At 41.9% G+C, this 22,403-nt stretch overlaps 3 protein-coding genes across 3 annotated transcripts; 2 read left to right on the top strand and 1 right to left on the bottom strand.

The window, feature by feature from the left end:
• The first annotated feature begins 188 nt into the window (after positions 1–188).
• Positions 189–4,320, top strand: LOC307257299 (glutathione S-transferase omega-1-like). Its single transcript, XM_080036478.1, has 6 exons — positions 189–308; positions 2,181–2,289; positions 2,419–2,641; positions 2,730–2,831; positions 3,531–3,637; positions 3,865–4,320. Exons 1-6 carry the CDS (start codon positions 281–283, stop codon positions 4,013–4,015), a joined length of 720 nt encoding a protein of 239 aa, XP_079892604.1. The 5' UTR covers positions 189–280; the 3' UTR covers positions 4,016–4,320.
• Positions 4,321–9,142: 4,822 nt separating this feature from the next.
• Positions 9,143–16,651, top strand: LOC307257743 (glutathione S-transferase omega-1-like). The gene is made up of 6 exons (XM_080037051.1): positions 9,143–9,288; positions 9,968–10,076; positions 14,594–14,816; positions 14,905–15,006; positions 15,728–15,834; positions 16,058–16,651. The coding sequence occupies exons 1-6, from the start codon at positions 9,261–9,263 to the stop codon at positions 16,206–16,208; spliced, it is 720 nt and encodes a 239-aa protein (XP_079893177.1). The 5' UTR covers positions 9,143–9,260; the 3' UTR covers positions 16,209–16,651.
• Positions 16,652–16,781: 130 nt separating this feature from the next.
• Positions 16,782–21,601, bottom strand: itprip (inositol 1,4,5-trisphosphate receptor interacting protein). Its single transcript, XM_080037050.1, has 2 exons — positions 21,537–21,601; positions 16,782–18,926 (listed from the first exon to the last, which is right to left on the bottom strand). Exon 2 carries the CDS (start codon positions 18,857–18,859, stop codon positions 17,243–17,245), a length of 1,617 nt encoding a protein of 538 aa, XP_079893176.1. The 5' UTR covers positions 18,860–18,926; positions 21,537–21,601; the 3' UTR covers positions 16,782–17,242.
• Between the last annotated feature and the right edge of the window lie 802 nt (positions 21,602–22,403).

The raw sequence follows: 22,403 nt of genomic DNA, 5'->3' as shown, positions 1-22,403 counted from the left end.
AAGATAAAACAAAATAAAATTCAACCTATGTTTCACAAACCAAGAGTCAACACTCAACAGTAGGCGATAAACGCTGCGTCTCCCTGGCAACTAGAAAACTCCTAGGAAACCACCCCCTTGTGCCATTTGACACGCCCATACCGGAAGTAAGATACACATTAAAATCTTATTCAACTATCTCTCCTTCACACAAAACACACACACGGTGACACACTCCGATCGTGCTAAGTTGTTTTTTTGTTCTACACGGATTTAATTCACCATCTCCAGCCGTGCAAATATGTCTACTGAGAAATGTTTCGCCAAAGGTAAGACGTTGTTAGAGGTTTGTCCGCTTTCAACCCCGTTATGGACACTGTGGCACCTGTCTGAATATGATTATAAAATGTATTCTTTATAAAATCTACATTTTTGTACTATTCAGATGTCCCCCAAACTAATGCAATATTTGCAAATATAGAAATTACACAACATGTCACTTTTCAGCAATACTAAAGTATGAAATGGGTACCTTTTTTGACAGCGATCACACCATTTTTGATCAAAGTGTAATCAAAATGTGGTTTTACTTCATATTTTTAACTAAAATTAATATTCTGATGATTACCCTAAATATTTCAGACATTGTTCAACAAACAGTTCATATTTTTTATAAGCTTTAAGGAATAAATACCATAAGTGCAGGTGTGATAGGGTTGAAATTAGGGTAACGGGGTTGAAAATTGTAACGGGGTTGAAGGGGACATAAACAGATAAGAGTTTATTTTGGACTCAAATTACTTCCAACTGTCAAAAAAGTAACGGGGTTGAGTGTAACGGGGTTGTGATTTTTTGCTCATTATGGCTGCTGCTCTGCATGTGTGAAGAACAGGAAAGCACACATGGCATGCATGAGATAAGAAATCATATATTTATTCAAAATGACAAATATAATTTTTCACAAGTTATTGTTTTCTATCTTTATTTCATGTAACGGGGTTGAGTTGTTAAGCTTGACGACAACAATATCAACATTTAAATGATTGAAATATAGCTGTTAAAGGTGATGGCAACTTGCTTCTTTCTGCTGTTGTTGTTCAAAAGGCCTCTAACATGTCTTCTAATGTTACATTTAACATATGGAACACTCCATTATTTTTTTATGGGTAGGAGAATGACTTGTGTAACGGGGTTGAGGGTTACTGAGGGACGGAAGTAAATATTGTGATTTTAATTAATAATCATGAATTTATTTAGAATAAAATCACTTCCTGTAAAAAAGCACATATAGAGGTTTATGTGTATGGCAACATTTATTGAACATTTTCAAGTTTTACTTGTCATATCCCAAGTAGATTTTCATTGAAGGCTGTGGGGGACATGACAAAATAGATAGTTTCAACTAAAGAAAACCAGATAATTACTGAAATAAGGATAAAATGTATGTAATGTTTTACATCTTATTAAAGGGGGGACTTCAATTGATGTAAAAAGCTTTTTAAGAAAGATTGAATTGATCTTATAGATAAAATACACTTAAAAAGATCAGGGGGACTCAAATCGTACTGGATTGGTGGAATGACTAACGTATTGTTAAGAAGCGACATTTTTGCAAAGTCATTATGATCGTGCATTATGTGACTCAGCTCGTAACACAAAGGGTAAAATGAGTGTATTGCAAATAGTCTATAATCTACTCCTATTTACTTAATTTGAGTATGGTCTTTACTACATAGACTACAGGAGTTATTTATTTGTGTTTAGTTTAGTTTTAGCGGTTTTGTTGTATTAACTGGGTAAGGTCAAGGCCTGAGCACCTGCGGTTATATCATAGTATCATAGTAGGCATGTATAGACAAGCATGTATGGGTGAACTTTTTATTTTATTTTTTGCAAAACAGGCATCTGAGAAGTTTTTTTTTCGTTGTTTGCTTGTTTGGTTACAAATAGCCTAAATCACAAGACAATTTTTTTTACTAGCCTTAGAAACGTATGTTCTCTATATTGTTGTGTGCACCACCAGTCTAAGCAAATGTGTTGTATGTGTGAACGTACTTGGCAGTAAACCTGGTTCAGAGTATTCACTCCTTTGAAATATAGGCTACTCATTGTAAAAGTTACTGCAGTTACACATTAAAGATCATCACATGATTGTTGCACATTGTCGTTTATGGAAATTACAATTATTTATTTTCTTTCAGGGAGTTCTGCACCCGGTCCGGTCCCGAAAGACCAAATCAGAATTTACAGCATGAGATTCTGTCCCTTCGCACATAGGGCCAGATTAGTGCTGAACGCCAAAGGAATCAAGTAAGACTTGATATTTTTTATTACTTTATACCACAGTATCACAGATACCTAAATTTCTACCCTATGATCAGTGCCTTGTAATTGGTGCCCTTTTAATTACATTTACTGAACCTGTATTATATCTTTTAGGCACGACACCATCAACATCAACCTGAAAGACAAACCCGACTGGTTCCTTGAGAAGAATCCCCTTGGCACTGTCCCGACACTGGAGACGCCTGCTGGTGAAGTGATATACGAGTCTCCCATCACCTGTGAATATCTGGACGAAGTTTACTCTGAGAACAAGCTGTTCCCTGCCTCTCCTTTTGGCAAAGCCCAACAGAAGATGATGCTGGAGCATTTTTCTAAGGTATATCATATGAAGACTTGCATTATGTTTACGCCGTTTACTTTTGCCATCATTAAATATTTACACTAGTGCCACTGTTTTTCCACAGGTAACACCGTTCTTCTACAAGATCCCAATGGGGAGAAAGAATGGCGAGGATGTCTCAGGACTGGAAGCTGAACTGAAAGAAAAGTTTAGCAAATTGAATGAGGTACGTTTGTGAGGTCGATTGTTCTGGTTTCTCTACATATTAACCAGACATGTGATTTGGTATATTGTAATATCAATAGAACTATGACTCTCAGTGGTCCAAGAGTTCAAGTACCTGGGATGAATAATAGATTATAAACTCAATTCTAAAACACAAGTTAAAAAAGTCCTAAACAAAATCAACTAATCAAATTTCCGACACATCAGGAATAATTTAACTACAGAGGCCTCAAAGTTGTACCTTCATGCTATGACTTTCTCACATATTAATTACTGTCTTACCAGCTGGACACAGGCAGGACGGACCACATTATGCTCAGTTGAAACACGTTTTAAACAGGCTTCGAAAACGCTAGATAAAAAATCAAATTCATATCACCATTGTGAAATCTTGATGAAATGTGATTTTTATTTTAAGCCGTCAACCTGCCAGGGACTACAGGTGAAAATTAGCCTGCATGGCTAAATCTGGCACATTTACATGTTGAACTCTGGTGCTCATGTTTATCAATGTGCGCTGGCCCTTCTAAATAAAGAAATCTAAAAAAAAATCTAGAAACAAAGTGAGCACAACTGTAATTATCTATAAATTGTAATAAATGTTAAAAGAATGAGTGAAATGAGATTATCCCCTGTTTCTCTATATGACAGTAATATAACAGTGTTGTATAAACTGATGAATGTTTATCTTTTTTTTCAGGACTTGGTCAATAAGAAGACAAAGTACTTCGGTGGTGATTCCATCACAATGATCGACTACATGATGTGGCCATGGTTTGAGAGGCTGGAGCTCTTTCAACTTAAGCAGTAAGTGGTTATCTCTCGGGGCATTTAAAAATAAAAACGTTTTATTTATGGAAACTATGGAAAAATACAAATATTAGATACAGTACAAAAGTGAGTAAAAGAGCAGGGAACAAATAGTCCTCTTTGTCATCTATCCTTCATGACATCTGATTTGTCGCATGAGTGACGTATGCTCATGTGTTATATTTGGTCTCAGGTGAATGATTTGATTCCCTTTCTCCTTACAGCTGCCTTGACGGCACACCAGAGCTGAAGAAGTGGACAGAGCGAATGGCTGAGGACCCAGCTGTCAAAGCCAGTGGGTTACCTGTGGAGACCTACAAGACCTTCTACAAGTCCTACATGGAGGGGAAGCCCAACTATGATTATGGCCTGTAAAATAGATGTGTGATCAAATCCTTAAAACCGTCCTCATTATATATATATATATATTTTTTTTTATCATGGTTATTCTGAAGTCACGTTTGTTCTTCAGATTTTGATGTAATGGGGAAAATATACAATAATGAGTTAACTTTCCAGGGGTACAGAAAAGAGTGTAAATGTATTTTTTATTTTTTATTACAAACTTTTGGTATTAAGGGAAAATATGCAATCATAATGCGAATGTGGGACGTCGAGGTAAAAAGTGTTTACAAATTCCAACGTTCAGTACTTTTTCTAATAAAAAAAATTGTATGTTATCACTCAGGCCTGACTCTGTATTTTCTGTAATACAAAAGTGGACACAGATTGGTCCCATTTAAAGAACTGTAGCTCTACCAAAGATGTGACATCTACACAGTGGAAATGTAACCATGGAAAACAAAATAAAAAAGCAAAACTTTTCCTTCAGTACTAACTATGAACAATGCAAACATTGTATAGCTGCCATCAGATTTGCAACAGTATGAACTAAAACCAAAACTGCCACTGCCGTACTGTTAGGTAAATGATTCCTGTTTAGACTGCTATAATGTAAGAGGTATTTTTGTTAAAATGTTTCCCTAACTGACCAGTGCTTTGTCTTTTTACAGGCAATTGGTGAAATACATTAATACAATAATGAACCCTTCATGTAAATTACTTAGTGCTTCTTTTCCAAATGAAAATAGCTACACGGGTAAGAAATGATACACATCAAATCTTAGGTAACACACCGTTCTGCCACTAGATTTAAGAACTACAGATCCCATTGTTGAAATGCTGCTAATGCAATGTATAATTTCCTAATACACTGGTTACTTTGTCAAGAGTAAAGAAAGCAGCTGCAGCAAAAACCATGACATTGACATGTATATCAGCTGCAACTAAAATAACTTGTATTTCCACCTTTTCATTTCTGTATGTAGCCGGTCTGCCGCTACCTCTGCGTTGTGTAGGCTAAAGAAGTGAGTCGGGACAACTGCTGCTTCATCAACGTCTTTATTTTTCTGGGCTGGGATGAGAAAACAATAAACCAGCACGGCCATTAATGATGTGCGTCACAACACGTGAACTCCTATCTTCTTCATGGCATACTGCCGACTTAAGAACATATTAGGAATATGGTTCAGCATGAATAAACAATTGCAGAAAAAGTGCTTATTAAACAAATGAATTAAAAGTACATTAAAATAAATACAGAGAGCTCACATACCTGGGATGAGAAAACAATAAACCAGCACGGCCATTAATGATGTGCGTCACAACACGTGAACTCCTTTAAAACACAGGGAGACACGAGCACATGAGACCCACAACTACAATAAAAACTGCCATACTGGATATAACAACATTTACACACTAAAATGAGCGTCTAACATAACTAAACAGCAACTGCAACTTCCTGGTAACATTATTTACAAATCGGTTACAGGTTTTACCGTGTTTAATCACTTATACACATTAACCCTTATGCCCTATTGGTGGAGATTTGTGTATCTGGGGTTGCATTTTTGAGATAATTTTGGCTGTGATTGTCCCCTAGCCATAAAATTTGGTAAGGAGGTGTGTTTTACAATGAAGTTTGGATATTCTGAGTTTCATCCATATCTACTTAATTTTGACTGTGTGAGATGTTTTTGTTACACTGGGACCGTTAGCTACACGATTTGTACCATTGACTTCCATTATAACGACATTTTTTGACCCCCACCTTAAAATTAAAGTGAAAAATAATTTTGACTGTAATTTGCCATTTCTCTGTAGTAAACTTGATAAACTTATGTAAAAATAAGGTAAATAAAACAAATGCCCCATTTTAGCCCCCCCCCCCCCCCCCCCCCACTGACCTCTATGGTGACCCTTTACAACAAATTGGCATCCTTTTATAATTCATGGTTGCAAACCAATAACAAAAATAAAAAAATACATAAAATGGTTTTGATGTGTAGTTAGTGAACACCTCTTTTAGTCAGAATGGTTGAAGTGAAAAAATATTTTCCAGGAGTCAGTCTGTGTGAACTCAAATCACATAAACTGAAATCCTTGTGTAAAAAGATGCCATTTCGTAAACTCATAAAAAGCCATAAAACCAGTATTTTTGATTCCTTGGCAATGGCAAGATAAAATCAGAATTTATATAATTTTTTGCATTCATTTTGAAGGTAAGGCATCACATTTTAGGTTTTAACCCATTTCTAGTTGATTTATTCATTTCATATGGTCTCAAACCGAGGGACAAACATGCCAAATGACACAAACGAGGAAAAATTTGAAATTTTCATATTTTCTGTCAAACTTCAGGATTACTGGCCAATGTGACAAAAAAATCTAAAGAAAAATGTCAAAGGTGTTCTGATATGGATAGTATGGACTGACGTCTGCATGTCCATGACAAAATAAGATTGTGTGTGTATGTGTGTGTGTGTGTGGGGGTGTGTGTGTTTGCATGTGTCATACGATATTAGGGCTGTAAATCTGTACCCCTTGTAATTTCTCTCCTCTCATACAGACACACAAGCACACTTTTACACACACACATGCACTTACACCTGCACACACACACACAGACACATACACACACACTTACACACGAAAAAAAAAAAAAAAAAAGCTGTTATTTTGTAGTTTTAGTGAGTTGTTTTCATCATAAAAACTCATATTTTGATGACAAAAGAGGTGATAAAATGGGTAAATTTTACTATTCTCTTTCATTTTACCCAATTGCATTGTGTTTTCTGCAGTAAAATGGGAAATCAGAGGCAAAAAAATAGTTTCACTTTAATTTAAAGGCGGGTTGCCAAAAAGTTTCGTTATAATGTAAGTCAATGGTAGAAATCTAACTTTTTCTATTCAATTTGACATTATTCAAAAAGTGATAATGCCCCAAATTCAATTTTCTCACCTATTGTTCAGATGGGTGAGCCGGTGATACTAATAATAATCAAAGTTAAAAAAAATATTTTAATATTGCATTTTAGTGTATTTTTCAATAAAGTGGTTGTTGGTATATGATCAAAACTGGCATCTAAAGGGTTAATTTTTAATTGTGATTAATTAAATCATGACATAGATTGAACAACAACCCCTTCATGAAAAATATGAAAAAAGAAATTGTGAAAAAATATTGATCTTTCATATATTTAATGCAGTTTAAAGGTCAAAATACACAAAATGTACTTAATGGTCCCAGTGTAACTTTTTTATTCAATCTGACATTATACAAAAAGTAATAATGCACCAAATTCAATTTTCTCACCTAGTATTCAGATGGGTGAGCCAGTGATACTAATAATAATCAAAGTTAAAAAAAATATTCGAATATTGAATTTTAGTGTATTTTTCAATAAAGCGGTTGGTGGTATATGATCAAAACTGGCATCTAAAGGGTTAATTTTTAATTGTGATTAATTAAATCATGACATAGATTGAACAACAACCCCTTCATGAAAAATATGAAAGAAAAAATTGTGAAAAAATATTGATCTTTCATAAATTTAATGCAGTTTAAAGGTCAACATACACAAAATGTACTTAACGGTCCCAGTGTAACTTTTTTATTCAATCTGACATTATACAAAAAGTAATAATGCACCAAATTCAATTTTCTCACCTAGTATTCAGATGGGTGAGCCGGTGATACTAATAATAATCAAAGTAAAAAAAAAAAATCGAATATTGAATTTTAGTGTATTTTTCAATAAAGCGGTTAGTGGTATATGATCAAAAATGGCATCTAAAGGGTTAATTTTTATTTGTGATTTATTAAATCATGACATAAATTGAATAACAACCCCTTCATGAAAAATATGGAAAAAAAAATTGTGAAAAAATATTGATCTTTCATCATTTTAATGCAGTTTAAAGGTCAAAATACACAAAATGTACTTAATGGTCCCAGTGTAACTTTTTTTTAATAGGGCATAAGGGTTAATTTAGAGGAGCACTGTACATTCTCACCTATCTTCTTTATGGCATACTGCCGACTGAAGAAGCTAGCGCGAAATAACAGGAAGTGACCTCACGGGTAACAACAGAATCACACATCCCAAGGTATCAAAATAAAAGCTCTCAAAACAAATATTCATTAATAAAGAAATGTATAAAGGAAATTAAAGGCATAAAAGGATTATTGGTGAAATATAATTACACACCGGTTACATGTACTTATGTACATTTTTATCAACATGTCTGGGATTATAAATCATCTTTGCATCGGTTATACAGCATATCACATGCCATTCATTCAGGTGTTGCGGTGGCCACCCCACTCTGGGTCTGTGGCCCACCAGTCAAAATGTCCTGGAAACGCCACTGGACAAGCATGTTTGCTTAAAACCGCTATGGCAAACAGTGATAAAAACGGTGCATTAACGGTGTATATCTTGTATTGAAGTAGTCACTTTTCTCCTTCACACAAAACACACACCCTCTCCGACCGGCTAAATTCGTATTTTTTCTACACGGATTTGATTCACCACCTCCTGCCGTGCAAATGTGTCTACTGAGAAATGTTTCGCCAAAGCTAAGACGTTGTTAGATGTTTGTCCGTGTTCACGTTATGTTCAACTCAATGCATGCAGAAAAGGAGCATATGGACATAGCCTATTGTTAAGGAGCGACATTTTTGCAAAGTAATGCTCAGCTCGTAAGTAACACAAAGGGTATGAGTGTATTGCAAATAGTCTATAGGCCTATAATCTACTCATATTTACTTAACTTTGTGCTTCTCATGAATTAATAAGTAACTGCCAGTTTCTTAAGTTACTACCAGTTTCTCAATTACCTTCTAGACAACCATAGTGCTTTTAAACGACCTTTAGCGGTTTACATTTTGAAGGTGTATATCTTGTATTGAAGTAGAAATAGTTGGGGGTATTTCTAACTAACACATACCTGACTTCTAGGTTTCCAATGTTGTCCATTTCAAGATAAAACTAAATAAAATTCAACCTATGTTTCACAAACCAAGAGTCAACACTCAACAGTAGGCGATAAACGCTGCGTCTCCCTGGCAACTAGAAAACTCCTAGGAAACCACCCCCTTGTGCCATTTGACACGCCCATACCGGAAGTAAGATACACATTAAAATCTTATTCATCTCTCCCATGATCTCTCCTTCACACAAAACACACACACACGGTGACACACTCTCTCCGATCGTGCTAAGTTGTTTTTTGTTCTTCGCGGATTTAATTCACCATCTCCAGCCGTGCAAATATGTCTACTGAGAAATGTTTCGCCAAAGGTAAGACGTTGTTAGAGGTTTGTCCGTGTTCACGTTATTTTCAACTGAATGCATGCAGGACAGGAGCATATGGACGTATTGTTAAGAAGCGACATTTTTGCAAAGTCATTATGATCGTGCATTATGTGACTCAGCTCGTAACACAAAGGGTACAATGAGTGTATTGCAAATAGTCTATATACTCTACTCCTATTTACTTAATTTGAGTATGGTCTTTAGCCTACTACATAGACTAGGAGTTATTTATTTGTGTTTAGTTTAGTTATAGCGGTGTTGTTGTATTAACTGGGTAAGGTCAAGTCGTGAGCACCTGAGGTTATATCATAGTATCATTGTAGGCATGTATGGGTGAACTTTTCATTTTATTTAATTTTTTGCAAAACAGGCATCTGAGAAGTTTTTTTTCGTTGTTTGCTTGTTTGGTTACAAATAAATCATAAGACAATTTTTTTTACTAGCCTTAGAAAAATATGTTCTCTATATTGTTGTGTGCACCACCAGTCTAAGCAAATGTGTTGTATGTGTGAACGTACTTGGCAGTAAACCTGGTTCAGATTATTCACTCCTTTGAAATATAGGCTACTCATTGTAAAAGTTACTGCAGTTACACATTAAAGATCATCACATGATAGTTGCACATTGTCGTTTATGGAAATTACAATAATTTATTTTCTTTCAGGGAGTTCTGCACCCGGTCCGGTCCCGAAAGACCACATCAGAATTTACAGCATGAGATTCTGTCCCTTCGCACAGAGGACCAGATTAGTGCTGAACGCCAAAGGAATCAAGTAAGACTTGATTTTTTTATTACTTTATACCACAGTATCACTGATACCTAAATGTCTACCCTATGATCAGTGCCTTGTAATTGGTGCCCTTGTGGCGTGTAGAGACGGGAGTCGGAGGCGGAGTGTCAAAAGACGGAGCTAACTGCTTTAATGACATTAATACACTTGTCGAGTAACAACAACGGAGCAGACAGTAAACTCTTGATAGTCTCAAAACGCCAACAAGACAAAACAGGAAATTCCCCCAGTCATAACAGTTCCCCCGGAACCCCGGAACTTCAGTTCCATAGGTGAATTATGTAAGATCACTACACAAGCCCCCCCAGAATTCACCCATAGTCAAAGTCCCCGTGCCGGAAAGGCACGATGGCCCGGCCGCGACTAGAACGAGTGGCAGGGGCCGAAGAGGGGAGGGGCGTGGTGGGTGCGGCAGGACCAAGCCCAGGACTGGGCGGCAACGGCACCGACAAGGCGGCAGGGAGCCCAGCGGGGCGTGGCAACGGGGGGCGTCCACGGCGCGGAGCCTGGGCCAACTCCAACGGTCTGGAAATGTCCACGTGGGCAGGCTTGATCCTGTCGACAGAGACAGTCTCGGGCCTACCACCGACGTCCACGACCAGGCTCTTATCCCCGTGTTGCAAGACCCTAAACGGCCCGTCATAGGGGGGGCGCAACGGTCCACGGTGGGCGTCGTGGCGGATGAACACAAACTCCGCCGTGTGCAGATTGGGTGGCACCAGGGAAACGGGGGTGCAGTGATGCGAAGTGGGGACGGGTGCGAACTGCTTGGCGACCTCCAGCAGAGAGGACCGCTGCCTGGCCGCCGACCAGGGTGTTGTGGCGTTCGGAATGAAATCCCCTGGAACTCGCAGCACCTGACCGTAGACTAACTCGGCAGACGAGGACTGCAGGTCCTCCTTAGGCGCCGTCCGGAGCCCCAGCATCACCCAGGGAAGTTTGTCCAACCAGTTGCCGTCCGTCAAACTGGCACGCAAGGCCGCCTTCATGGAGCGATGGAACCGCTCGCACAAACCATTAGCCTGAGGATGGTATGCGGTAGTGCGATGCAGTTTAACCCCCAGATCCTTGGCAACCACATTCCAGATCTCCGAGGTAAACTGTGCACCCCGGTCGGAGGAGAGGTCCGAAGGTGTCCCAAAGCGCGCGACCCACGTGCCGATAAACGCACGGGCCACATCGGAAGACGATGTCGAGGTGAGTGGCACAGCTTCAGGCCAACGCGTCGTCCTGTCCACCATCGTGAGGAGGTGGGTGAAACCATGCGAAGGGGGGAGTGGCCCCACCAGGTCGATGTTGACATGGTCGAACCTCCTACCAGGGACGACGAATGGCTCCAACGGGGCCTTGGTGTGGCGGTGCACTTTTGCACGCTGACAGGACACACACGAGTCGACCCAGGCCCGTACGTCCTTCTTCAGTCCTTTCCAGACAAACTTCTGAGAGACCAGCCTCACGGACGCCCTCCTACCGGGATGGGACAGGCCGTGTATTGCCTCGAAAACAGCCCGCTGCCAGCCGGCAGGGACCAGTGGCCTGGGCTGGCCGGTGGAGAGGTCACACCATAACCTGACCCCTGAGTCGCCGATCGCCACTTTTTCCAGGCGCAGCCCGGTGTCCGAGTCTTTGAGGGACTGAAAACCGTGGTCCGTGGCCTGTTCCGCACTCATACGCGAGTAGTCGAGATCCAGCTGCACCGCGCCGACGATCACTCTGGCGAGGCAATCCGCGACCACGTTGGATTTGCCAGCGATGTGCCTGATGTCCGTGGTATACTCAGAGATGAATGACAGCTGGCGCTGTTGGCGGGCGGACCACGGCTCGGCTACCTTGGACATGGAGAACGTGAGGGGTTTGTGGTCCACAAAAACCGTAAACTGACGGCCCTCCAGGGCGAAGCGGAAATGACGGATTGCCAGCCAGACGCCGAGCAGCTCCCTGTCGAAAGTACTGTATTTGCGCTCCCGGGGTACCAGCTGGCGGCTGAAAAAGGCGAGCGGTTGCCAGGCGCCACCGTCCCACTGCTCTAACACCGCGCCAACCGCGTAGTCGGACGCGTCGGTTGTGAGGGCCACCTGAGCTCCGGGCAACGGGTGGACCAACAACGCGGCCCGGCTCAATGCAGTCTTAGTGTCCTCGAACGCTCTGTCCCTCTCTGCAGTCCAGTCGACGTCTTGGCCGGGCGCCTTGTCCTTGAGGGCCTCATACAGCGGGCGCATAGTGTGGGCCGCCCGGTGTATGAATCGGTGATAGAAGGTGACCATCCCCAGGAACTCCCGGAGCCCCCGGGCCGAACGTGGGCGGGGAAAGTTGGAAACAGCCTCCACCTTCGACGGAAGGGGGACGGCACCATCCCTGTTGATGAGGTGCCCGAGGAACTGGATGGACGGCACCCCAAAAACACACTTCGCCGGGTTAATGATCAAGCCGTGGCGGTCGAGCCTTGTGAAGAGGGCCCGGAGGTGTGTGAGGTGCTCCTCCTCCGAGGAACTGGCGACCAGGACATCGTCCAAGTAGACGAAGATGAAAGGCATGTCCCTCAGCGCCGAGTCCATCAGCCGCTGGAAGGACTGGGCCGCGTTTTTCAGGCCGAATGGCATCCTGAGGAACTCAAACAACCCAAACGGAGTGACCACAGCTGTCTTCGGGACATCCGCAGGGTGCACCGGAACCTGGTGGTAGCCCCGCACAAGGTCGACTTTGGAAAACAGGAGCTTCCCCGCCAGATGCACGGAGAAGTCCTGAATATGGGGCACTGGATAGCGGTCGGGCGTGGTGGCGTCATTCAGGCGGCGGTAGTCTCCACATGGGCGCCAGCCGCCATCCTGCTTCGGAACCATGTGGAGTGGCGAGGACCACGGACTGTCGGAACGGCGAATGATGCCCAGGCGCTCCATGTTGGCGAATTCAGCCTTAGCAACCGCCAGTCTCTCCGGAGCAAGCCGTCGGGCCCTGGCATGGACAGGGGGGCCCTTTCGTCTCAATATGGTGCTCCACACCGTGTTTCGTCGACGTGGACGAGAAGGTTGGTTGCAGCAGGCTAGAGAACTCTCTGAGCAGCCGCTGGTACTTGTCACCCTCAGAGAGCGAGCTAGAAAGGCCGTCGTATGTCCCCTCATCGCAGACACATGCGAACGAGGAGAAGGTCAATGCGTCCACCAGGCGCTCGTTCTTGACATCAACCAGCAGCCCGTGTGCGCACAGAAAATCTGCGCCGAGGAGGGGGAAGGAGACGTCGGCTGTAACAAAATCCCATGTGAACCGTTGACCTCCAAAACATAAATCCACAGACTTCGTGCCATACGTTCGGATCGGGGTGTCGTTGGCAGATGTCAAGGGAGGGCCGTGCAACCCGCCGGCGGCGTCGTCCACCGTAGCCGGCACCACGCTCCTCTGTGCACCGGTGTCGCAAAGGAATTTACGCCTGGAGAGGGTGTCCACGATGAACAGCAGCCGGCCCTTTGTGCCTGCGCTCACGGCCACTACTGAGCGCAGGCCTTGGCGTTTCCCGCCGCGTTGAAAGTGCACGGAGAGCGGCACTTTTTTGCCTTGGCCCCGAAACGTGCATGGAAATAGCACAAGCCCGCAGCGGTAAGGCTGTCGGTGGACGCGTGTCCTCCGCCAAGGGGAGCGCTGCTGCCCGCACGAGTGTAACTGCGTGTCGGGGCCAGCACATCCGGGGCGAAACGCTGGGTGGCCAGAAAGAACCTGTCTGCCTCCTCTGCCAGAGCCCGTGGCTCCGTGATGGATGTATTCGCGAGCGCTGTCTGGACGTGTGGTGGCATGTGTCGCAGGAAGAGTTCGATGAAAAGGAAATTTGGTACCTCCGTGCCCAGCAGGTTTAACATCATTTCCATATGTTCGGAGGGTTTGCTGTCCCCCAGGCCTTGAATGGCAAGAAGACGCCGGGCTCTTTCCGATCTTGACAGTTCAAAGATTTTGAGGAGGTAAGCCTTGAGCCCTGCATATTTATTTTGGGCAGGAGGAGATGTAATAAAGCTTACTGCCCTGGCTGCAGTGGAGCTCTCCAGTGCTGAGACGACGTGGTAATAGCGTGTGGCATCATCCGTAATCCCACGGAGGGTGAACTGAGCCTCTGCCTGTGCGAACCACGTTGCCGCGGACGTCTCCCAGAACTTCGGCAGTTTGAGAACGATGGAAAGCGCCATGCTGTTGCGATCGATATTCAAATCAGTCTCGGAATCTTCAGCGGGACTGACGTCAGGGTCACCAATGTGGCGTGTAGAGACGGGAGTCGGAGGCGGAGTGTCAAAAGACGGAGCTAACTGCTTTAATGACATTAATACACTTGTCGAGTAACAACAACGGAGCAGACAGTAAACTCTTGATAGTCTCAAAACGCCAACAAGACAAAACAGGAAATTCCCCCAGTCATAACAGTTCCCCCGGAACCCCGGAACTTCAGTTCCATAGGTGAATTATGTAAGATCACTACACCCTTTTAATTACTTTTACTGAACCTGTATTATATCTTTTAGGCACGACACCATCAACATCAACCTGAAAGACAAACCCGACTGGTTCCTTGAGAAGAATCCCCTTGGCCTTGTCCCGACACTGGAGACGCCTGCTGGTGAAGTGATATACGAGTCTCCCATCACCTGTGAATATCTGGACGAAGTTTACTCCGAGAACAAGCTGTTCCCTGCCTCTCCTTTTGGCAAAGCCCAACAGAAGATGATGCTGGAGCATTTTTCTAAGGTATCTCATATGAAGACTTACATTATGTTTACGCCGTTTACTTTTGCCATCATTAAATATTTACACTAGTGCCACTGTTTTTCCACAGGTAACACCGTTCTTCTACAAGATCCCAATGAGGAGAAAGAATGGCGAGGATGTCTCAGGACTGGAAGCTGAACTGAAAGAAAAGTTTAGCAAATTGAATGAGGTACGTTTGTGAGGTCGATTGTGCTGGTTTCTCTACATATTAACCAGACATGTGATTTGGTATATTGTAATGTCAATAGAACTATGACTCTCAGTGGTCCAAGAGTTCAAGTACCTGGGATGAATAATAGATTATAAACTCAATTCTAAAACACAAGTTAAAAAAGTCCTAAACAAAATCAACTAATCAAATTTCCGACACATCAGGAATAATTTAACTACAGAGGCCTCAAAGTTGTACCTTCATGCTATGACTTTCTCACATATTAATTACTGTCTTACCAGCTGGACACAGGCAGGACGGACCACATTATGCTCAGTTGAAACACGTTTTTAACAGGCTTCGAAAACGCTAGATAAAAAATCTAATTCATGTCACCATTGTAAAATCTTGATGAAATTTGATTTTTATTTTTTATTTTAAGCCATCAACCTACCAGGGACTACAGGTGAAAATTAGCCTGCATGGCTAAATCTGGCACATTTACATGTTGAACTTTGGTGCTCATTATTATCAATGTGCGCTGTCCCTACTAAATAAAGAAATCTAAAAAAAAAAATCTAGAAACCTAGACACAAAGTGAGCACAACTGTAATTATCTATACATTGTAATACATTTGAAACGAATGAGTGAATTGAGATTATCCACTGACTTGTGTCTCTACGTGACAGTAATATAACAGTGTTGTATAAACTGATGAATGTTTATCTTTTTTTTCAGGACTTGGTCAATAAGAAGACAAAGTACTTCGGTGGTGATTCCATCACAATGATCGACTACATGATGTGGCCATGGTTTGAGAGGCTGGAACTCTTTCAACTTAAGCAGTAAGTGGTTATCTCTCGGGGCATTTAAAAATAAAAACGTTTTATTTATGGAAACATCTCAAAAAACACTTGATACAGTACAAAAGTGAGTAAAAGAGCAGGGAACAAATAAGTCCTCTTTGTCATCTATCCTTCATGACATCTGATTTGTCGTATGAGTGACGTATGCTCATGTGTTATATTTGGTCTCATGTGAATTATTTGATTCCCTTTGTCCTTACAGCTGCCTTGACGGCACACCAGAGCTGAAGAAGTGGACAGAGCGAATGGCTGAGGACCCAGCTGTCAAAGCCAGTGGGTTACCTATGGAGACCTACAAGACCTTCTACAAGTCCTACATGGAGGGGAAGCCCAACTATGATTATGGCCTGTAAAATAGATGTGTGATCAAATCCTTAAAACCGTCCTCATTATATATTTTTGTTTTTTTATCATGGTTATTCTGAAGTCACGTCTGTTCTTCAGATTTTGATGTAATGGGGAAAATATACAATAATGAGTTAACTTTCCAGGGGTACAGAAAAGAGCGTAAATGTCTTTTTTATTTTATTACAAACTTTTGGTATTAAGGGAAAATATGCAATCATAATGGGAATGTGGTACGGTGAGGTAAAAAGTGTTTACAAATTCCAACGTTCAGTACTTAAAAAAATAAAAAAAAATTGTATGTAATCACTCAGGCCTGACTCTGTATTTTCTGTAATACAAAAGTGGACACAGATTGGTCCCATTTAAAGAACTGTAGCTCTACCAAAGATGTGACATCTACACAGTGGAAATGTAACCATGGAAAACAAAATAAAAAAGCAAAACTTTTCCTTCAGTACTAACTATGAACATTGCAAACATTGTATAGCTGCCATCAGATTTGCAACAGTATGAACTAAAACCAAAACTGCCACTGCCGTACTGTTAGGTAAATGATTCCTGTTTAGACTGCTATAATGTAAGAGGTATTTTTGTTAAAATGTTTCCCTAACTGACCAGTGCTTTGTCTTTTTACAGGCAATTGGTGAAATACATTAATACAATAATGAATCCTTCATGTAAATTACTTAGTGCTTCTTTTCCGAATGAAAATAGCTACACGGGTAAGAAATGATACACATCAAATCTTAGGTAACACACCGTTCTGCCACTAGATTTAAGAACTACAGATCCCATTGTTGAAATGCTCCTAATGCAATGTATAATTTCCTAATACACTGGTTACTTTGTCAAGAGTAAAGAAAGCAGCTGCAGCAAAAACCATGACATTGACATGTATATCAGCCGCAACTCAAATAACTTGTATTTCCACCTTTTAATTTCTGTACTTATGTACATTATTCTTAGTAACAACGTTTTGATAGAGTTCTGCCAGTGCTAAAAGTGAATTATTATTCAGACAATGAACATGGTTGAAAGCTTACAAACTTTCATCTAGGCTGAGGCGTACACCTCCGTTTGGAAAGTGTGGCGCGTACTCTTGTATGAGCACAGGTGCATTTCTCAGCATCTCATGGAAATGCCTGACTGTTGCTGCATAAAGCTCCCCCTGCAACACCAGAGGTCGGAACAGATTGACGGGCTCTGCCTCACGAATTCTCTGGGGAACCTGAATGTCGTCCGGAACTTTAGTGTTCCCAATCAGAACGTGATAAAGTCTCTTCTCCTGGAGGCTCTTCTGCAAGAAGCTGAGCACATCCCTCAGCCTGTGCTCCACACTCTCAGAGCCCCACGCGGACGTCCTTTTACTCAGCAACAAGTGCAACAGAGCTGTCTTTATGTGGAAGTTAGTAAGGGCACATTTTCCTGTGAGCCCCGTCTGCTTTCTGTGTAGGAAGGTAACAATCTGAAGGCAGTGTAAATGACAGGAGTTTTGCTGTAGGCGTTTAGTGAAATGTTTCAGCAGGTTCCTCTCATAGACGGCGAAAGAGAGGGGCCAGTATGGGTCAGGAGGGCCGTCACAGTCGGATGGAAAGTGTGAGACAAAATAAGCGTCGGTATCCTCCAGCTGGACCACCGGCACAATGTTCATCACAATGACTTTCCCCGAACGGAAGCGGATCTTCAGGGCACCGGCGGCGTCCAGGTTGCGGAAGGTGACCTCAAAGTCGTACTTGTGAGAGATACGCCCCCACGCTTTGGTGACAGAGATCTGAAACCACTTCATGACTCGGTCTTTGGCCAGGAAAGGCGTGTTCCTGGAGCACAGCAGTTCGTCTGGACTGTGCTCTGCTTTGAGTGGGTCGTTCCGGCCGTGCAGAAGACACAGCATGTCCTCTCCCAGGTTTGCGTTCCCGCATAGACAGCCCTCCTCGTTCTCCCCTAACCGGGTCACCTTGATCTTGCCACAGCCCTGCATGTCCGGAGGCACTTCGCTGGAGGGGCTGCCCCACAGGTGGAACCGAAAGGAGTGCGGATCTGGAGGCGAGAAAGGCACCAACAGGTCGCACATCAGCGGCTTGCACACCTTCCAAGACTCGAACATGCTGCCGACCCCGACAAAGTCCCCCACTTCCATGTCCGCCTCCCTGTCACTACCGCTCCGGAGAGATTCCAGCAAGTCATCGGCGAAACCCTCGACAAACTCCCTCACCCTCCAGTTCTCGTGCGACGACGTGTAGGAACATTTGTCACAGAAGTTGCTCAGGACGTCCTTATTTAGTACCATTGTCCTGGGGGTGATGGATCCACTCTCTGAAAATAGGTCTTCATCCTCAACTGGCTGGATTTCTGCTGTGTCAGCCAGATCCACCCTGCACATCTCAATGGTGAAGAATATGATGAAAGAGATGGTGCTCCAAAAGTACCAGCTGTAACCTTCCTCCGAGCTGGTTCCTTCTTGCTTTGAGTCCAGCTGAGAGAGCTCTTTCTCCAGCTTGACCTGCTCCCTCTCCAGACTCTCCTCACGCTCACGCATCCGAGTGACTAGCTCTTCGTCTTGGTCTGGGAGGGTGGCGTTTTCTTGAGGAAAGAGCAGGGGATGGTTTAATATGGCAGCGGCCACCACCACACAGACTCGCGCAATGGCCCCCTGCATCTTCAGCTCGTTTCTAACAGGCACATTTAAGCATCTCACAGACCCCCAGGCAGCTGCAGCTCAGATCCTGAAATAGAAATTAAAATAGTGATTTTATTAAAGTGTATTTAAAAAGGTGGAGTCAGTCATTCTGGAGAAGGATTGTAGTCAAAATAATTTTGTGTCAAAATCAGTGAATTTCTCCTCATGATGAACTCTGTACTGTACGTGCGCTGAAAAAAATTCCAGGGTTAATACATAGTCTAGGCTTTGTAAGCAGGCATGTAGCTAGCAAAGATAGGCCCACACGAACCATCTACAGAGCCTAGGCTGTGTATTAACAATAGATTACTTTCAGCACAAACAGGACAGGTAGCAGATTGTGGGAAGATATTCCCAGATTTTGTCAACAAGCATTCTTCAGAATCCACCTTTAAGACAAATTAACATTTGTGTACTAATAGTATCTCTAAAATCATGGTATACATCTGGTTATTTTTGTAAAGTGCTCTCCACCCCAAAGGGGAAGCACGGATTGGGCCTCTAAATATAGAGGCAGTGGGCTGAGTGACGCACGGGTCCAGTATCAAACTGTGCAACATAGGAGGAAGGAAGATTGAGCCCTTTAGAAGTGTGTTGTCGCCCTCCTCTGATAACCCTATTCAGCTACCCACATTGTGCCTGTTAACATTGACATCCTGTTCACATTTTGAAATATGAATTGCACCTCCCTTTTCTGGAAAATGTCCAGATAAAGTTTCTAAGTAAAACAATGTGGAAAGCACTCGCGCATTGACATTATTATCTTCTTTCCTGGACGTCATCAGATTGCTGAAATAGTAATGCAATATACTGTACAGAGGAGGAAGTTACATAAGTCTCTTGCTCATGTGTCAAGCTTTACATATAATTTAAATATATGTTTGCACACTCTGGTGAAGATGGATTGAATACATCTAACTTTTATCATTATGATCTCTCAATTTATGACCGTATAATAACATGCTCAAAATGGGACTTCCTCCAATAAGTGAAACACGAAATAGGAAGTATATGCTCCATGATCTCACTGTGAGACCTTAAGATTATGAGTTGTTCCCTGTCAAAACTTGAGTTTTAAAATGGCAGTGCAGTAATGGCAGAGTATGTGAGGCCAAGGAGCCCGGGAAACTTCCCATGACTTACTCACTGGGATGTTTTCCAACACTTACATGGCTCAGACCATCCAAACAAACACTAAGCCAGGCAGAGAGGCCTGTGCTGTGCAGACCATTAAAAATGGCTTGAGATCTACTATTGGTACAGAACATTAAGGCAAAAGTAAGAATAAACGAAGTCAGCGAAAGAGCAAGGAATAACCACCTATTCCGCTTATTAAAACTCTCAATGTTAAGTATTCAGGGGTTTTGCTGCTACAGCTGTGGTGTGGTTTGACCACTTACTTAAAGTGGCTACTATAAAACATATAGGTTCACTCTGACATGACTTAGTAAGGCAGGCAACTGTCTTGTTGCTATTCTTTCACAATGTTTAAACATTAACCCTTTACATCAAGTACTGAGCTCACTATTTAAAACACTGTTACAACTTACAAATTATGTGCAACACAATTATTATCAGCAACATATGATGTTTTTGGATAACTAATATGTATCTGCTGCTTTTCCAGTTGGAGCCTTTTTGGTGTGATACTTATGTAAAGTTACTGGCAAATACAGCTGTGAAGTATACAATATGTAGTTTTATAAAGAGATCAGTCTTTTACTATAGCATAAAATTAAATTACTTAAAGCGATTGGTGAAAAGTAGGCCTAAGTAAAATACTTAATTTGAGGTACCTGTACTTTACGTGCATAAATCCACTTAATTTATTTTAGTAACAAGTTGTTACTTTGCAGATTCCGAGTATTAATATAAAATATTACAACTACATTATAATAGATTAAACTTCTCAGTAAAATACACAGTAGTTTAAATATGCTCCATCTTTACCAGCTGCAACATTAAAGTAATATACACATTCATGCATCAATCATTATAATCTAATAGGCCTATTAAAATAGACCATTCTGCAATCTGCCTACATTTTGACAACTTCATAGTAAGTACTTAATTCTGAGCAGACCTATATTTGAATTTATCATTTAAAAAAAAAGGTTTTGATTCTGTTTACTGTAACAATGTAACATGTAATAGCCTTATATTGCTACACTGTTAGTAGGCTACTTTTCTTGACAAAAAAGATTGAATGCATCTTACAACGTTGAGTACAAGTACAAGTAATTTTAATGTTTTACTGCAGTGAAGTGAAGTAGGCCTAGGCCCACATGAGTAATTGTAACCATCTCGCTGTGACGTCACCGTGTACTTGCAAAGTGATGTTGTCAGAAGGACGAGGGCTACTTCCCTACTCAGTTGTCCTTAGCAACAAAATAGTTGCCTTACTGGCTCACCCATATATCTATACCGGCTCATCTCGGAAATGTGGCAGCAGAAAAACATTATTCCTGACACATGAGTCACGTTACAGCCCCGGTCCGCCAAAACATTTGCCTATGGGATGCTGTGTTGAGCTTTGAAGCCATCAACTAGCCTACCACTAAACATTTATCTTCCCGAAAATATCCTACTACTGCGTGTTTAGCGGCTCAGACTCGCTCTCCATCGGTGTAAAAGTCCAAAGTTGGAAGAAACATACCTTTTAGCTGCTCTCTGGCTGAGTTCATGCCGGTGGTAAGCTGGTGTGTAAAGTGCAGCCGCTTCAGACTCGTGCGAACATCGAGGAAAAAGTTTCACACCGCGTCTTTACACATTTCCTGACAGTGCGCTCCACCCATGATGATGATGACAGAGGCACCGCCCAGCTTCCTCTGTGCAACCAAAATAGGGGTTTTGAGCTTTGAGGAAAATGTCTTCCACTTATAGCTTAAGCACTTCCTCTAATTTTCTATGACAGGTAGGCCTAATTTTATTTTCCCTTATGTTGATGTTGTGGTGAACAGGCTTGGATGGATTCACTCTTTGCCATATTTTTTTTCTAGGCCTATTATTCATGTCAGGGTATTATAACCTGCAGAAAATTACTATAGCCTAAATAAATGGGTTTTAATGTAGGCCTACACAATAAACAAACCAAAAAAGAAAATAGGTGATAATGCATTTGTGCCAACCAGCCCCATTAAAGGGTAGGGTTGGCACAGTGTCAAAATGCTTGCAAAAAAAATGATGCAACCAATTGAAACAATGTTAACATATAGCCTAGATTGGACAAGAGCCAGAAAACATGAACATGTATGCCTATAATATCTGCCCATTTTCTTTAAACCCAGAAAAAAATGTATGCAAATTATCAGTAAGAATGTCAACGTAAACATCTATAATAAGAATAAAAATAGTTTTGAATCTATCAAAAAACAAAAGAAAGTACTATCTAATCTAAATGTATGATGAAGTGATGGTAGCCAGCTACTTTCAGGAATCAAAGGCCAAAATAAAAGAAAAACATTTCTTAAAATATATGACTAAAAATTAACAGGGTGGGCCTTGAGGTGGGTCAGTTTTACCT

This window comes from Ammodytes marinus, assembly GCF_949987685.1.
Source record: "Ammodytes marinus genome assembly, chromosome: 11".
NCBI lineage: Eukaryota > Metazoa > Chordata > Actinopteri > Uranoscopiformes > Ammodytidae > Ammodytes > Ammodytes marinus.
Note: the sequence above shows the minus strand (reverse complement) of the source record. Positions and strands in the feature narration are given on the sequence as shown.

Excerpts from the sequence above, each read along its gene's own strand:
- itprip (XM_080037050.1), bottom strand. The coding sequence starts at position 18,859 with ATGCAGGGGGCCATTGCGCGAGTCTGTGTGGTGGTGGCCGCTGCCATA.
- LOC307257299 (XM_080036478.1), top strand. The coding sequence starts at position 281 with ATGTCTACTGAGAAATGTTTCGCCAAAG. Across the intron at positions 309-2,180 it reads TGAGAAATGTTTCGCCAAAG|GGAGTTCTGCACCCGGTCCG; the intron begins GTAAGACGTTGT and ends ATTTTCTTTCAG. Across the intron at positions 3,638-3,864 it reads GAGCTCTTTCAACTTAAGCA|CTGCCTTGACGGCACACCAG; the intron begins GTAAGTGGTTAT and ends TTCTCCTTACAG.
- LOC307257743 (XM_080037051.1), top strand. The coding sequence starts at position 9,261 with ATGTCTACTGAGAAATGTTTCGCCAAAG. Across the intron at positions 14,817-14,904 it reads TGCTGGAGCATTTTTCTAAG|GTAACACCGTTCTTCTACAA; the intron begins GTATCTCATATG and ends GTTTTTCCACAG. Across the intron at positions 15,007-15,727 it reads AGTTTAGCAAATTGAATGAG|GACTTGGTCAATAAGAAGAC; the intron begins GTACGTTTGTGA and ends CTTTTTTTTCAG.